Here is a 15911-nt window from a genome sequence, read left to right as displayed (position 1 = left end):
TTGGAGCCAGGACCCCCTATGGATACCAAAATCTATGGATGCTGAAGTCCCATTATATACAATGAGCCATCATCATGATCATTGCCATCATCATCATACAGTTGGGCCTTGATAGCTGCTGGGGTTCAATCTAAGAACCCCATGAGTACTAAAATCTATAGATGCTCAAGTCCTATTATACACAATGGGCTATCATTATTATTATTCCTTGGTGTCCACTGGGGTTTGGTTCCAGGACCCCCCATGAATACCAAAATCCATGGACCCTCAATGTACAGTGGGGTAATAAAACAGCGTCCCTAACATAAAATGGCAAAATCAAGGTTTGCTTTAGGAATTTTGAATATTTTCAAGTCGTGGATGGTTGAATCTGTGGATACAGAAACTGTGGATATGGAGGGCCGACAATACTGGCACACCTTACTTAACCTTAGTTCACTGAGCTGAAAGTTGTGACGTTAAGGACACGCAGCTTCAATTTATCTAAACACAATTTATATGGAAGGCATAGATTTCATTTGCTTGCATTCCAGGTGGCACAGCAAAAGGCTGGAAACTTTCTATACCTGTCTCACTTGTGGTTCCTGCCAATTTTGTGAGGTTAGCTTGTTCATAAAATTGGCAAGGGAGGGAGGGAGGGGGGAAAGGTCAACTTGCACTTTTTTCTCCAATCGGCGAGGCAAAATGTGCTATCAGAAAACTCTCTCAGTGCCAGTGACACCCTAGAAAATAAATTTTCACTTCTCTGCCTCAAGGGAAGAAAGTCTGAGAAATACAATACGAGACAGATTTCAGCAACAGGGTGGAGGTCCTTTAGAAGCAAAGAGGCTTTGTTAACTGCATCTGGAATGTTTTCTTAGCAAAAATGTAATGGCAGCGAGTGGATTTTACTGCAAATGCATGGCCACAATACTGCCACGAATGCAGTAACACTTTTGGGGACACAGTGAGAGGGTGGGATCCTATTTAGGGTTGCAAATATGGGAAACCGGGGTCTGAAACTCCCTCCCTCAAACACGGAGACCCACCTTGGGCAAATCACACTCTCTCAGCCTAAGAGGAAGACAATGGTAAACCTCCTCTGAATAAATTTTGCCAAGAAACCACTAGGATAGTGGTCAGCAAAACTGACCACAAAACAAGAGAGCAAAATGCAGGGTTGTGGCTTCAGCAATGGACTAGGACCCCAGGAGACCAGGGTTTAAGTCTCTGCTCAGCCATGTAAACCCATTGGGTCACTTTGGGCAAGTCACACTCTCTCAGCTTGAGAGGAAGGCAATGGATAACCCTCTCTGAAGAAATCTTTTTTGGGAATCAACATGTTATTGTGATTTTGTGCTGGATTAGGACTCTGGGAGACCAGGGTTCGAATCCCTGCTCAGCCATGGAAACCCAGTGGATGGCCTTGGACATAATAATAAACATTTTTAATAATAAATTTTATTTGTATACCATTTTCCCCTAGATCAAAACGGTTTACAGACTATAAATTATTAAAAACATCACAGAAAAATAGATAAAAACAAGTAATACAATTATACAAATACAATCATTCATAGGGTAAGGGAGAGAATCGATGGCATCAAGAGCGCTCAACTTCATTCCTGGGGGGGGGGGGAAGGCTTGGCAAAAAAGGAAGGTTTTAAGCCTCTTTTTAAATGTTTCTAGGGGGGTCATGAGACGGAGCTCCTCGGGGAGACTGTTTCAAATCCGCAGTGCTGCCACTGAAAAAGCCGTCTGGGATGTGGAGACATATTTGGAAGAAGGAACCTCCAACAGATTCTTCCCGGATGTTCTGAGTATGCAGGGCAGATTGTGTGGGGAGATGTGGTCCCTCAAGTAACTTGGCCCTAAGCCATGTAGGGTTTTATAGGTAATAACCAACACCTTGTATTGCGCTCGGAAGCGAATGGGCAGCCAGTGAAAATTTTTCAGAATAGGTGTTATGTGGTCAAACCTGGATGCACCGGCGACCAGTCTGGCTGCCATGTTTTGTAATAACTGAAGCTTCCAGGTTTGGTACAAGGGTAGCCCCATGTAGAGTGCATTACAGAAATCTAAGCGAGAGGTTACCAGAGCACGTACCACCGTTTCAAGGTCTCTTTGGCCCAGGAAGGGTCGCAGTTGGCGTATCAACCAAAGCTGATAGCAAGCACTTCTGACCGTCACATCTACTTGAGATGTCAACTGCAGAGAGGAGTCCAGAAGTACTCCTAGACTGCGAACTTCATCCTTCAGGGGAAGTGTAACCCCATTCAGGACAGGTGGATAAACTTCCTTCCCCGGGCCTGGGGAATCTATCACCAGTACTTCCGTTTTCTCTGGATTCAGGCTGAGTTTGTTTTCCCTCATCCAGCCCATTACCGACTCCAGGCAGGCATTCAGAGGAGAGACGCCGTCCTTAGTCACTGCAGCAGTCGGAGGCACAGAGAAGCATATTTGGGTGTCATCAGTGTACTGATAACACAGCGCCCCGTCTCTGGTTTATCTCTCCCAGCAGTTTTATGTAAATGTTAAACAAAGTGGGGGACAAAATAGCTCCCTGAGGGACCCCAGATGTTAGTTCCCTCTTAGAGGAGCAAGTGTCCCCCAACTGCACCATCTGGAATCTTCCCGAGAGGTAGGAATGGAACCATTGGAGTGCAGTGCCCCCGATACCCAACTCCCTCAGGCGTTCCAGAAGAATACCGTGGTCAATGGTATCGAAAGCCGCTGAGATGTCCAAAAGCACCAACAAGGTCACACTTCCCCTGTCGATGCCCAGACGGAGATCATCGACTAAGGTGACCATGGCAGTCTCAACTCTATATTCCAATCTGAAGCCAGTTTGAAATGGGTCCAGATAATCGGCTTCATCCAAGACTGCTTGGAGTTGGAAGGCAACTGCTCTCTCGATCACCTTACCTAAAAATGGCAATAATGAGACCGGACATGTCACTCTCTCTCATCCTCAGAGTAAAGCAAGAAGAAACCTGGCCAAGAAAATCTTATTATAAGGTCCACATAACTTGGAGTGAAAGTGATGGCACTTAACAATAACAATGCCAAACCAATACAACCCGCTACACAAAATCTTGTACCGTCCAGGAGGTCCCTTCAGTGCCACGCAGCAATGTAAGCGTTTCACTATTTCATTCTCACATTCATAAAAGGATTCACTTTTTCAACACAGCAGGAAACAAAGACTGTATTTCAGACCCTGATGCTGAACAAGAAAAGGTTACCTAGTTCTCATATTTTTTATTTTTAAAAAATGCAAGATGGGTTCTGAAGATGCAAGATTTGAAACTGAAAATACAAACATAGTATGTGAATAACCTCAAAGGCAATAACTGCTACAAGATAGAAAATCACAAATCCGAGAATAAAAATAAAAACAAAGCAGGAGAAAAATTGGCTCCGGTTGTTCACTCATCGGATGTGTGCAATCTTCGTTTCTTGGTGCCCTTGGGGAAAGAAAACCCAGATAAACTAAAGGTGTGAGCCATAATCCGCAAGAGAGCTCCAGAGATAACAGAAATGTAACACCGACAGTTATATGACAGCGGCTCATCTGATAGCCTAAGCCCGGCTTTTGAAACGGAGGTGGGGTGGGTGACAGTGAACAGAATACAGAATAAAGCATCAAAACCTGACCTCTCAAAAGGCTGGAAATGCCACCAAGGGTGGGGCGGCACTGAGCTACGGAGTGAATATCAAAAATCCAAAGAAAAACAGCATGAACAAGGGTCTCTCCATTAACAGCACCACTGCTTTAGACAAGGCGCACCCGACTCCTCGCGACTTCCCCTTTCCCTTTATCCCACTTAGGCTATTGATTTTTCAAAGGCCGGGATGGAAACTTGCCCTAGAACCAGAAGGATGGAAGGGGGTTTATATAAGAAGATTATAAAAAAGACAGCAGGAGAGGCTTTCCAAAGAAGTAGGCTGAAATATGAACAGAATACATTCAAGGGTATGAAAAAAATCAATGAAATGTCCAAATCCAAGGTGATGATGCTGACATATGAAGCCCTAAAATGGCTTGGGACACTAATATCTGAAGGAGAACCTCTCCCTATATATGCCTACCCAAGAACTGAAGTCTGTTGGAGGCAGGGGGACCAGGCGGCCTCCTTTTCCAGGACATGTCCACATTTCAGACTTCTGTCCAGGAGCAATAGCAACAGCACAAAATGTCCTCCATTTTGGACACGTCTCAGAAGCATGAATTTGCATTTCTCTGAGTGTTTTGAGCTATAATTTGGTCATGATCTCCATTTTGTCTCAATGTTCTCCATTTTGTGGTGCCTGGTCCTCCTCTGCATTTCGGACATCTGGTCACCCTGGCTGGAGGGGCCCTTTTCTCTCTCCCACCAGTGAAGGCAACACACTGTTGTGAAGATATGGTTTTGTAAATCAGAGTCCTGATGGCACAGTGATTAAATGCCAGTGTTGCAGCCAGTATTTCAGCCACAACGCTGTGAGTTCGATCCCAGGGCTACAAGGTTGACTCAACCTTGCAGCCATCCAAAGGTTGCTAGAGCACCCATCTTGTTGGAGGCAATTAGCTTACATGTTGTAGACCACTTAGAGACTACTGAATTCTGTATTAAGCAGCATAGAAACATAAGTGTTATTGCTATTGTTGTTGTTTCTCTGTTGCAAGTCCCATCTGTGGAACATTGTCTCTTTAGAGGCCTGACTGACTTCATACCAAGTCAAAACCTTGCCTTTGGAGCCAACTAACTGAATACAAAGATTGAGGGAAGTAATACCACCACTATTCTGCATTGGTCAAACCTCATCTAGAATACTGTGTCCAGTTCTGGGTACCACAATTCAAGAAGGATGTGGACAAGTTGGAGTGTGTCCAGAGAAGGATGACCAAGAAGGTCAAAGGTCTGGAAACCACCAAGCCCTATGAGGAGTTGCTTAGGGAACTGAGTACATTTAGCCTGGGGAAGAGCACCTGGTACTTGTCGGTGGTGTCCCATCCAAGTACTAACCAGGGCTGACCCAAGATCAGATGGGATCTGGTGCCTTTACAGCAGTGGTTCTCAACCTTCCTAATGCCGTGCCCCTTTAATACAGTTCCTCATGTTGGGGTGACCCCCAACTATAAAATTATTTTCGTCTCAGTTCCTAAGGCCATTGGAAATATGTGCTTTCCAATGCTCTTAGGTGACCCCATGAAAGGGTCGTTTGACACCCAAAGGAGTCGTGACCCACAGGTTGAGAACCGCTGCTTTAGAGTATTTCAGTGAACCTAATTATTTTAATAGGTCTTCTCTAATTTGGACTAATCAACAGAACTGAGGCCACTTTGTTCAGCACCTAAGATATATTTAACTGTATGGCAGCTTCCTTTTTGCTCTTCGCTGCACTACATGTCATGGAAAATGTGCAAGACGTATCATTTGGGACTCCAAGCTCAGCCGGTCCAGTTCTACACCTCTTTGTCTCAAAAGGCAAAGGAAAGTGGGCCAGACCAGGATGGAGCAACCTTAATTATTGCAACAGGAAAGAAAAAAAGAATACACCACAGCAACCAGAAATCGAAACACATAAAGAGAACCACTAATACTTGCTCCAGCTGCAGCCGAGATCTAATGGAATAGTCCAAGGCTCTTTTATGGCTCTCATAAATACCCATGTACGTAACAGGCATAACCGTAATATTCACACCCATAAAAGCTGCTTTATTGGATGCTATCAAGCAATAATAATGGCTATTAGGTATAGTTTCTGTAAATTACATAAAAAGTCTACGAAGAGAATTATATCGCTCCAAAGCCACACCTAAAAGCAATTGTCATTTAGTAATACGGAGGAAACTGATGAAATTCTTGCTGTATAATAAAGCAATATGCCCAACACAACTCCGAAATGAGCTCATGTAATTGCTAGTAAATCAGTGTCATTCGGCCTTAGCTGTGGCAGTTCCTGTTAACCAAGACATGTGCTTCTCCAAGTTTTGCCATCAATGTCAAACAAGGCACTTACCTCTCCAGCTCATATTCCTTCATGCCAGCTTTGACGGCTTTCATCACCTGTTGGCACAACATCAGAAATCTGGGTCATAATGATAAGTTGGGAAGAAGTTCAAAAATTGAAAATATGTCGTGTTATCTGTTAGGGTTAACAGAACTGGATGGAGAGTGCTGAGGAGGGAGACTCGAGTCTACGAAAGCTCACGCTCCTGGTTTCTTCCTTTCCGTTAGTTAGTGATTCACAAACTTTGATCCTCTGAAGATGCCAATCACAGTTGCTGGTGAAACATCAGAAACAAATTCTTCTAGAACATGGCCACATAGCCTCAAAAACCCACAAAAAAAACTATGGATGCTGGCCATGAAAGTCTTCATATTCTTTCGTACAGTTAAGTCTCCAAGGTGCTACAAGATCCCTTTGGATACTGATACTCCAGAGTAAGAATATACTGCTTTGAGTCCCTGTACCAGAAGGAAGGTGGCTTATAAATATAATAATAATAATAACAACAACAACAACAGCCAGTCTGTTTCAGACTGGATTCATTTATATCTACCCTTCTTCCTCCTCTTCCTCATCCCAAGAACTGAACCTTATCCCTTTGGATGCCTTGGAGAACATCTTTCACGTTCAGGATAGAAAGTGGAGAAGAACCACCACCACTCACTGACATGGGACCCATCTTTTGATACGTCAGCCTTGTGAGGCGGTCTTCCGAGCATCTTCCAGCCTCACAACCGAAGCCGCCCTGTTCCCTACACAATCAACAACAAGTTTGAGGCCACCGGAAAGCGTATTACAGGGTTGTATTAAGAGGGACATTATCTCTCCCCACACCTTTGCACTCCTATTCCCAACTCTTCCATTTCCTTATTATCAAGCAATTCAAGAAGCTGGGAACAATCACTGGGGGAAAAAAGAAATAAGCCACTGTAACACAAAGAGAGGGAGAGAGATTGAGAGAGAGAGAGAAGAAAAATTATTATCTGTAAGAGATCCATTACCTCTTTATGAGCTTCACTGGAAATTTTATTGGTGTAGCGGAGGACTTCCAACTCCATGTCCGTCTTAATCACGCGGCTTCAAAGGGGAAAAAGAGAAGAGGGAAATCAGGTTAGTAATTCCCCCTACAGCTCCATGATGATTAAGTCGAGAGCACAAAAGAATAACCAGGTAACCTAATTGGCAAACCCAGAGCAGAGCAGCTGGGTCACAAAAGCAAGAAGACGCTATTAGGCAACAGCAGCAAATAAGGGGCATTTGAAGAGGAAATGTTTGCTTGGCATTCATTTGTCCAAAAGGATGAACTGAGATGTACTTGTGGAGCTGTTCTAAAATACTGATGGTCTGGGAATTCTAAATGTAGCTCCAGAATCCCAGGATGAAACATAGAGTTATAGGACCTTAAAGTTGGAAGGGGCCACAAGGGCCACCAAGTTCAACCTCCATTATGCAAAAATAAATCATCTTGGAAAGCTGCAGATGGGAAGAGCAAAGTCCTTCTTTGTGGCTTCTGAACCATGCATGGCCCATTCCCAATTTCTTAAAATAAAAATATCAGTGCAATTCTCCCCCTATTTTGATCCAAAAAAACCCATGTCCATGGTCCCCACACAATATGCAAAAATGAGTTATCTTGGGAAAGTCACACTCTCTCAGCCTTGGGGGAAGACAATAGCAAACCTTCTCTGAACAAATCTTGCCAAGAAAACCCCATGATAAATTCAGATAGTTGGCTGTGTGATTTTGGGGGAAACTGTTGTCCAATTTTTTTTCAAGCTTTTCTTGGCCTAAGCCACTTTATTAACACAAACTACAGTACTAGACTTAGGGAAATAATACATTTTGCCACCACTTTAGCTGTAACTGGAAACATAGGATTTGCAGTTTTGCAAGATATTTATCCTTCTTGGCTAAAAAGTGCTGGCGCCTCACAAAACTACAAATCCCAGGATTTTGTAGGACAGAGTCATGGCAGTTAAAGAGGTGTCAAACTGTATTATTTCTACAGTGCAGATGCACCTTTACTCTTGCAACCTGTCAAAATTTCATTGCTTCTCAACCAGGCTGGTCCCTTTATTGTATTAAGTATACAACCACAGAAATATATTTTCCGCTGGGCCAATTGTTAGTGCAAAGACATGTGAGTTTTAATTTTGTTTCGCTGTACTCCTCTCACCAGGAATAAATCATATAATTTTTAAGGTGTCCCAAGCCCTCAACATGGCTGCTTTCAGCTATTTCTCAAGTTCCCAAATTGGAAGTCCAAGGGCAGTAATGGAATACAAATGAATTCTTGCCGAAAGCACTCAGATCCTTTGGGTTGTTAGAGCTAGTTTTATACAAAAGGTAGCAGACAGAGAAAGAGGGAGGAAGAAGGGAGAGAGCGAATATATCCTCACACATTGTTTTGGCTTAAAGCTGTGTTAAATTTATGAACCCTTGGATGAGAAGTTTAGCAGAAAATATCTATCAGAAGTAGAAATGTTGCTAGATGAGAGCTGGGGGTAGTGAAAGAGGCAACAGGGCTGTGAATCACAAGGGCTCCAGTTCAGATCTTGCCTCCACCATGAACTTTATTGGTGGCCCCCGCTCTGACTTCTATATGGTGGCAATGGGTATTCCCCATGTCTGTGGGGAGGTGAATCCACTCCAGGTTTTACTGCAAACACTGGGAGAGATCATTATCCAAGGTTCCTCTCTCCCAAATAGGCCCAACACCTTTAAGATCTATTGACATAAGATGCATCCACACTGCAGAAATGATCCAGTCGGACACCACGAACTGCCATGGCTCAAAGCTATGGAATACTAGAAATAGTAGTTTTGAGAGAGATTTGGCCTTTTCTTTCAGAGAGCTAGTTCCCAGGATTCAACTTATGACTGTAGCCTCCATGACTGAGTCTATATCTGGCATTCAGTCTAACTCTTTTTCTCCTACCTTCTACATTTCCAAGCAATACTGTCTCTTCAATAATGAGTCACGTCTTCTCATGATGTGGCCAAAGTACAACAGCTTCAGTTTCGCCATCTTAGCTTCCAGGTTGGTTTCAGGCTTGATCTTCTCAAGGATCGATTTGTTCATCTTCTAGCCACCCATGGTGCATCCTCAGCACTCTTCTCCATCATCACATCTCAAATTAGTTGATTTTCTTTCTATCTGCTTTCTTCACCATCCTGCTCTCTCATCCCGTAGATGGCGATAGGAAATGTGATGGTTTGAATGACCCTTACTTTTGTGTTCAGTGTTGTATCTTTGCATTTTATGATCTTGTCTAGTTCCTTCATAGCTGCCCTTCCCAGTCCTAGTCTTCTGATTTCTCCATTGCAATCTCCATTCCATTCAACAGATAGAAAACATTTTAACTATTTTAATTTCATCATCAGTGCCTCCCAGTTTCCATGTCAGGAGTCACAGTTCCAGCTTCCAACCCTTCCCATAATTCACAACCTTTGGTGTGCTTTTTTATCCGTACCACATTTTAGTTTGGCTCCTATTACAAAGGCAGAGAACTGGCAGAGAATCACAGCTCTGCCTGCCTGCCTACAGACCCATTTTTTTTCCTGATGAATACTGAGATTTCAGCAGGGATGCCATCTATCCTGCTTGCCATCTGCTTTCCGTGGTTATATTTCTACTTGGACAAATGATTTATGTCGGAAGAGAGTCATTACCGTAGCCACTCCAAGGCACATGAGAGTAAACCGGGTGCCTCTAAAGGGCTCAGGCAAGGGCAGGAACACACATTAATGGAGTTATTTCCCATACCCTCCAGAGATAAAGTGGTCGAAGCCACAGGCTTGCAAGTACAAGGAGCTGAGTTTTATGGAACAGCTCTCTGTGGCCAAGAATTATTCCAAACCAGAAGAAAACAGATCACATGGAGGCAGCTAGAGAGGAGAGGGATTTTCAACGAGTTTTGTATTTCAACACTGCCAATGTTAAAAAAAAAATGCCAAGGCAAAAGAGTCAAAGCTAAAGACTCAAGTAGCAGCAAAGGACAAAAACAGCATCGCTTGAAAGCCTCACATTGTAGGCGCCGATTTAGCAAGAAAAAACAACTGCCTGATGGATGGCAACTATGCCAAACCATGTTCCAACTACATGTTGCAGGTCACAGATGCCCAAATGCCAAGGGTTGGGGGTCCACATTGACCAAACAAGGGATTGGGGAGGACTGATTCCCCGCCCCCCCCCCCCATCACACCCTGCATCTTTTTAAAGCAAAACCATGTGGCACAAAATTGACACCAAGAAGGCAATGGGGACAATGCCACCATTATTTTTGACTCCCCTGGATTGGTTTAGGCTCTGGAGATGGCCTAGAAGTCACTTTCTGCTTTAAAAAAAGGCCTGCAAAACAGGCACTCAACCTGCATAAGGCACTCATTCCCATAAAAAGAAATGAGAAAAACAAGACTAGGAATTGTAATATCCTGATATTATACTTTCTTACACAAAAGTCTTCCTCTTGCATCCTTTTTATAAATAAGTGGTGTGAGTAAATATAGAAACAGCTTGTCTTAAATATTTAATGCTTCGTTCTAATAGAGCGTATTCCACAATCCATTTCCCCTCAGTTTTTTTGGGTAAAAAAGACTTTGCAAAGAATATTTTCCCCCTATTTTGTTTTCCTAACCACCCCCGCCAAGGTCTTGTCACGTCTCTATTTCAATTGTCATAAAATTGGCTCGTAGCATCTCCATTTCAAACAACAAAGGGATATTGTACTCCAACACTCGAAAATTGCCGCAATAACCACATTATTGGAGGCGGAGGCGGAGAAGTAAGCACGATGAAATATCACCCATCGCACACCACTTTTAAGACCCAGGTTCTCTGGGTACGCTTCTGCTAATGTCAGACTGCACTGACATTCAAGTGTAATTAAAGCCAACATCCATAAATTTGCCAGCAAGAATGCATTAGAATTAATGCTTTTAAAATGAATCCCAAAAGGAGGCAATAATAGTCTGACATTTATATAACATTACCCATTCTGCCAGACATGCAATTAATACTTTTCTGGGTAGTCATTGCAGTGGTGTTAATTATAACGGATGTGTTTGTATTTGTACCTACACAACAAGTGACACTAATGAATTTTACAGCAGATTAGCTCAACTTCATTCAGTGGCTTTTTATGTTTTCTCTCCTCTCTTGGGACATCACCGAAGGGCTACAGAAGGACTTTCTACTGGGGAGGGCCTCAAACCAAAATGATGGAGGGTCTCAGGGTCAGACCCTTGTAGACCCATTTGCTGTACAAGTTGAGCATCCCTAATCCAGATATCCAAAATGTGAAAATCTCCAAAAATCAAAACCTTTGGCCGCCAGTCACATTTCCACCTTCAAGGCAGTGGTGGCACTCTGGCCCATGTGTCTCAGATCCTCAGTCTCTCTTGCATTGCATCTCATACACGACACAAGCAGTGAACGAACAAGACGTGAGGCTGGAGAGAGATGCAAGAATCTGTGAATTGGTGGGAGTTAGGGACTTATGCTGAGCACTACACTTGGATCCCAGCTGTGTAACAGACCCTCAGCCTCTCTCCAGCCATCCTTCTCTCCAACCTCGTGTCTCATACACAACTCAAGTAGTGAACAGATGAGATGCAAAGGCTGGAGAGAGACATAACTGGAGAAAAACACAAGAATCTGTGAAATGGTGCGAGGTGTGGGGAACTCCTTCATTTTCAGTTTTCAACCAGAGAGGCTGGATGGCCATCTGTCAGTGGTCCTTTAACTGTGGAGTTCCTGTATCAGCAACAAGAGGTTGGACTAGGAGACCTTTGGATCCCCCCTTCCAACTCCACAGTCCTGTGATTCTAATTCCACAACGCAGGTTACTTACTGACCAGCGATTGGATGGCAATCATCTGATGGATGCTTTATGCTGTGCATTCCTGCCTTCTTAGGGGTTGAACTAGATAGCCTCTGGATTCAATTCTTATGCTTCTATGCTCTACTCCTGATCCAGATAGATACAGCTGGTCTAGAAAGATAAATGTACTGACCTGGTAACAGGGCAACTTCCTACGGTCTCAAGGCTTTGATATTTGAAACACTCCAAAATCAAGAAACCCAACTTGCCATGCCTTCCGAGGCGTGTAAAAGAGAAAGCTAAAGGCAGAGAAGTGCACATTCCCTCTTCTCGACCAAATCAAAAGGGAAGGAGACACCAGGTGTTTGACCTCAGAACACCGTTTTCAAAACTCTCCGGAAGAGGGATTTTGAAAAGGAGACAACAAAGCCTTGCCTTAAATAGCCAGGACGACCCAGAGACCAGGCTCAGCAAGGCCAGGCAAACGACACAAAAGGCAAGATCTGGAGGCACAGAAAAATTCTGGAACAAGATTCCATCAAAGCAGTCTTCTCCCCTGCCTCTTGACTTTTCGTAAACTATTGCCAGAGTTTAAAGAGTGTGTCCCTGGTTATCATCGTCCATCTCTTTTGGGGATAGGAAATGGAGGGGCATGGACTCTAGCAAATTCTTTCAAGAAGAAGGGGTGGGCAGGCTGTATACACTAGATGTTGTTGTTGTTATTGTTAACTGCCATCATGTCAACTTCAACCCATGGCAACCCTATGAAAGAGAGATCTCCAAGTCACCCTCTCCTCAGCCATCTGGCTCAGGTCTTGCAAACTTAGGGCAGTTATTGTGGCTTCCTTGGTGGAGTCTGTTCACTTGCAATGTGGTCTTCTGCCTTTCTTACAGCCTTCTACTTTCCCTAGCATCACTGTCTTCTCTTGAGTCCTCTCTTCTTGTGATATGTCCAAAATACAACAGCCTCAAGTTTATTCATCTTAGCTTCTAAAGAGAGCTCAGGCTTGATTCAATCTAGGACTCATTTATTAGTTTAGCAGTCCACAATATCCGTAGAAAGGGCCAGCATGGTATAGTGGTTTGAGTATTGGACTATGAATCTGGAGACCAGGTTTCAAATCCTTGCTTGGGCATGAAAATCCACTGGGTGATTCTGGCAATGGGACTTATTTCTGGCTAAGGAGCAGAGGTAAGTAAATGCAAGGAATAATAAAAGGGATCCCTATGCAATGGATATACCCTGCCCCAAGGGCCTTGTAACATTTGTGCCTTGTCTAAAGAGATCCCTTTATATCACACAGCTGTTTTAAAAATAAAGGAGCCCAAGTATGCTAGGTTTTCATTCAGACACAGCAAAATGTGGAACAAACCGGAAAAAAGTAAGTGTGAAAAGGCCACATACCATTCTGCAATCTCTGGATGAAGAATTGTGTTGTTGACAGTAAACCTGCAAAAAAGAGAGAGATAAAAACAAAACAAACAAATAAATAACCAACAGCTCTAGAAGCTACCCATACCAGACTGATTTCACCATCACCAACTCAGAGCATCTCCTCTAAGGACAGAGTCATTGCAAATCTATATGACCAATGGCTCTGGCTGATGTATGCGTAAGATACCGTTCCTACATAAGGTGCACACATCCATTTCAAAGCCCTGGTCCAAGAGGTCACTTACAGATTAAAGTTGGTGTAGATGCAACACTTGAACATGAAGACAATGGTGGGATTTGCATGACAGAGGAGGGACATGCAAGACAGCAGTTTCCCTGCTTTGCCTTTCACCATGCTTCAGAATTTGTGAGTGTGATATTTGTTGTGGTCAAACTAAGGGTCAGTGTGATTTGGTCAGAGATGGCCAGCCTCTGAGAGTCTAGGAATCACTGTTACCCTCTCTCAGAATGTGTTAGGTTGCCCCACAACCCCTCTGAGTCCCCCCTCATCCCAATTTGCCTCCCTTATTGGCAAATCCAATCCCTCCAACTATCTCAGTTTTGCAGGACAGTTAATACTTTGCTATTCCACTTTCTCAACTGTTCATAAAATGTTCCAGTATCTTTCTCCTCTTCCCAAATTCTCCTTTGGGTCTCAGTTTACTTCTGTTGCCCATCAGCCCTACTGATGCCACTGCTCTGCCCAAGGGGGAGAGGATTTTGAAGAAAAAGCAGGGGGTAAACTGATGAAAGGCTTGCCTTTCTCAGTTTAAAAGAAAATGTATTCACAAGCAAGAGAGACACCAGTATTCTTTGTGAACCAACATCCTCAAAGGAGCTGGTGGCTCTTTTGCCCTCTAGGAGACGTAACAAGCCAGCTCTGTTGTGGTAAGCAGCAATCAAAATTCAAGGCTTTCTTTGCAAATTGTTTGTGATAAAAATTAATAACAACAGTAATAAAGAAGTCAAGGCTTTCTTTTCCAACAAGAGCTGGGAAAATGCACTTAATTCTTAAGACATCACAGCCCGCTTGCATTAGAAAACCCCGAAGAGATATTTCAAAGGTCTTAGGAAGTGGCATCGCATTTCTAGAAGCAAATCAGTTTTTTTCCCCTCTCACTGTGAACTGTTCGGTTAAGCAAGCGTTCAATTCAACAGCTCACAATGAAGTCAACTACACAATTCTGCGAAATGCAGGCGGTCACTGAAGCAGGATGGAGAGGGGAAGGCGTGTGACGGCTAATGAGATCTGTCTGCTTTGAACACAAAGGAAATGCCTTTTCCAACAGGAAGATTTGGAGACCATTAGGTGCTCCCCCCAAAAAAAAGGGGGAGGAAGAGGAATGGCTCATCACAAAAGCAACAAATGAGGATGCAAAAGCTAGTTAAGCATGAAGGCAAATGGGTGCAAGACCCACTGAGAGGCAAAACGATACAGTGAAGCTATGAAGCTCAGTGAACAAAAGTCTGGATTCAGTTTCAGAGTGTCCCACCAAGATCTTAATGAGCAACAAAGAAGAGCAAGAGATACAGGCGAGAGAACAGAGCACAGAAGAAGCAGGATGTGATTCAACAAAATGGTGGAAGGGCTCCTGGGATAAGCAGCTTAGGGTGTTGGAGACATTTAGCCTGGAGAAGAGAAGGTTAACAGGGGATATGGTAGACATGTTTAAATATCTGAACGGTGTCATACTGAAAATGGAGTAAGCTTGTTTTCTGCTGCTCCAGAGACTAGGACATGAAGCAATGGATGGAAGTTACAATAAAAGAGAATCCACCTCAATGTTAGGAAGAACTTCCTGATGGTAAGAGCTATTCAACAGTAGAATAAACTGCACCAGATTGTGGCGGAGTCTCCAATTTTGGAGGTTTCTGAACAGAGTCACGTGCTCTCAGCCTCAAGGAAAGGCAATGGCAACCCTCCTCTGAACCAATCTTGCCAAGAAAGCCCCATGATAGGATCTCCGTGGGGTCACCATTACTCCAAAGCAACTTGAAGGCACACAGCAACAACAACAAACAGAGGCTGGATGGCCCTTGGAGTCCCTTCCAACTCTAGGATTTTATGATAACCATGATTACATATTTGAAGGGACTTCATATTGAGCATGGTGCAAACTTGTTTTCTGATGCTCAAGCGACTAGGACATGGACCCACTGATTCAAGCTACAAGAAAATAGATTCTACCTAAATATTAGGAAGAATTTCCTAGTGGTAAGACCTGTTGGACAGTGGAAGACAGGTATCTGCTATAGTTCAGAGGTATGAGCAAGAGAATTCTAAGTCCCTTACTAAACTAGAAACCACAGGATCCCATACGATGGTGGCAAATGCTCTAGTTAATGTGGTACATGCTCAAAGGTGTCAACTAGAGCTCTCCATCAGAGAAATCTAAGCAACTCAGCAAACCACAAATTCCCAAGGAGCTGAAGTGGTATTGAACCATTATGATTGTGCAGTGTGAACACATCTTGAGTACGTTTCACCCTCTCCCTCCCCAGATAGTCTGATGCACGTTCACCATGCGGGTAACTATCCCCCATCCTCCTTCTCTGTACATTTGGACTTCCTGCAGATCCAAACCCAAGATAAATATGGCAAGCATATATAGTCAGACCACTACAGTACTTACTGTCAGAGAGAAAGAATTAACGGTTGGGGAGGACTAGCGATCCGA

At 43.6% G+C, this 15911-nt stretch overlaps 1 protein-coding gene across 1 annotated transcript in view; it reads right to left on the bottom strand.

Annotated features, from left to right (window-relative positions):
* Window positions 1-15911, bottom strand: part of PEPD (peptidase D) — a 76988-nt gene that overhangs the window by 38605 nt on the left and 22472 nt on the right. Inside the window, exons 7-9 of the mRNA XM_042437574.1 lie at window positions 13204-13248; window positions 6978-7053; window positions 5986-6032 (exon numbers count right to left, since the gene is read on the bottom strand). Of these exons, the coding sequence (XP_042293508.1) occupies window positions 5986-6032; window positions 6978-7053; window positions 13204-13248 (168 nt within the window). The remainder of the gene's footprint in view (window positions 1-5985; window positions 6033-6977; window positions 7054-13203; window positions 13249-15911) is intronic.

The sequence above is a fragment of the Sceloporus undulatus genome, chromosome 8 (assembly GCF_019175285.1).
Source record: "Sceloporus undulatus isolate JIND9_A2432 ecotype Alabama chromosome 8, SceUnd_v1.1, whole genome shotgun sequence".
NCBI classification, from domain to species: Eukaryota; Metazoa; Chordata; class Lepidosauria; order Squamata; family Phrynosomatidae; genus Sceloporus; species Sceloporus undulatus.
This window is presented reverse-complemented; position numbering and strand designations above follow the sequence as displayed.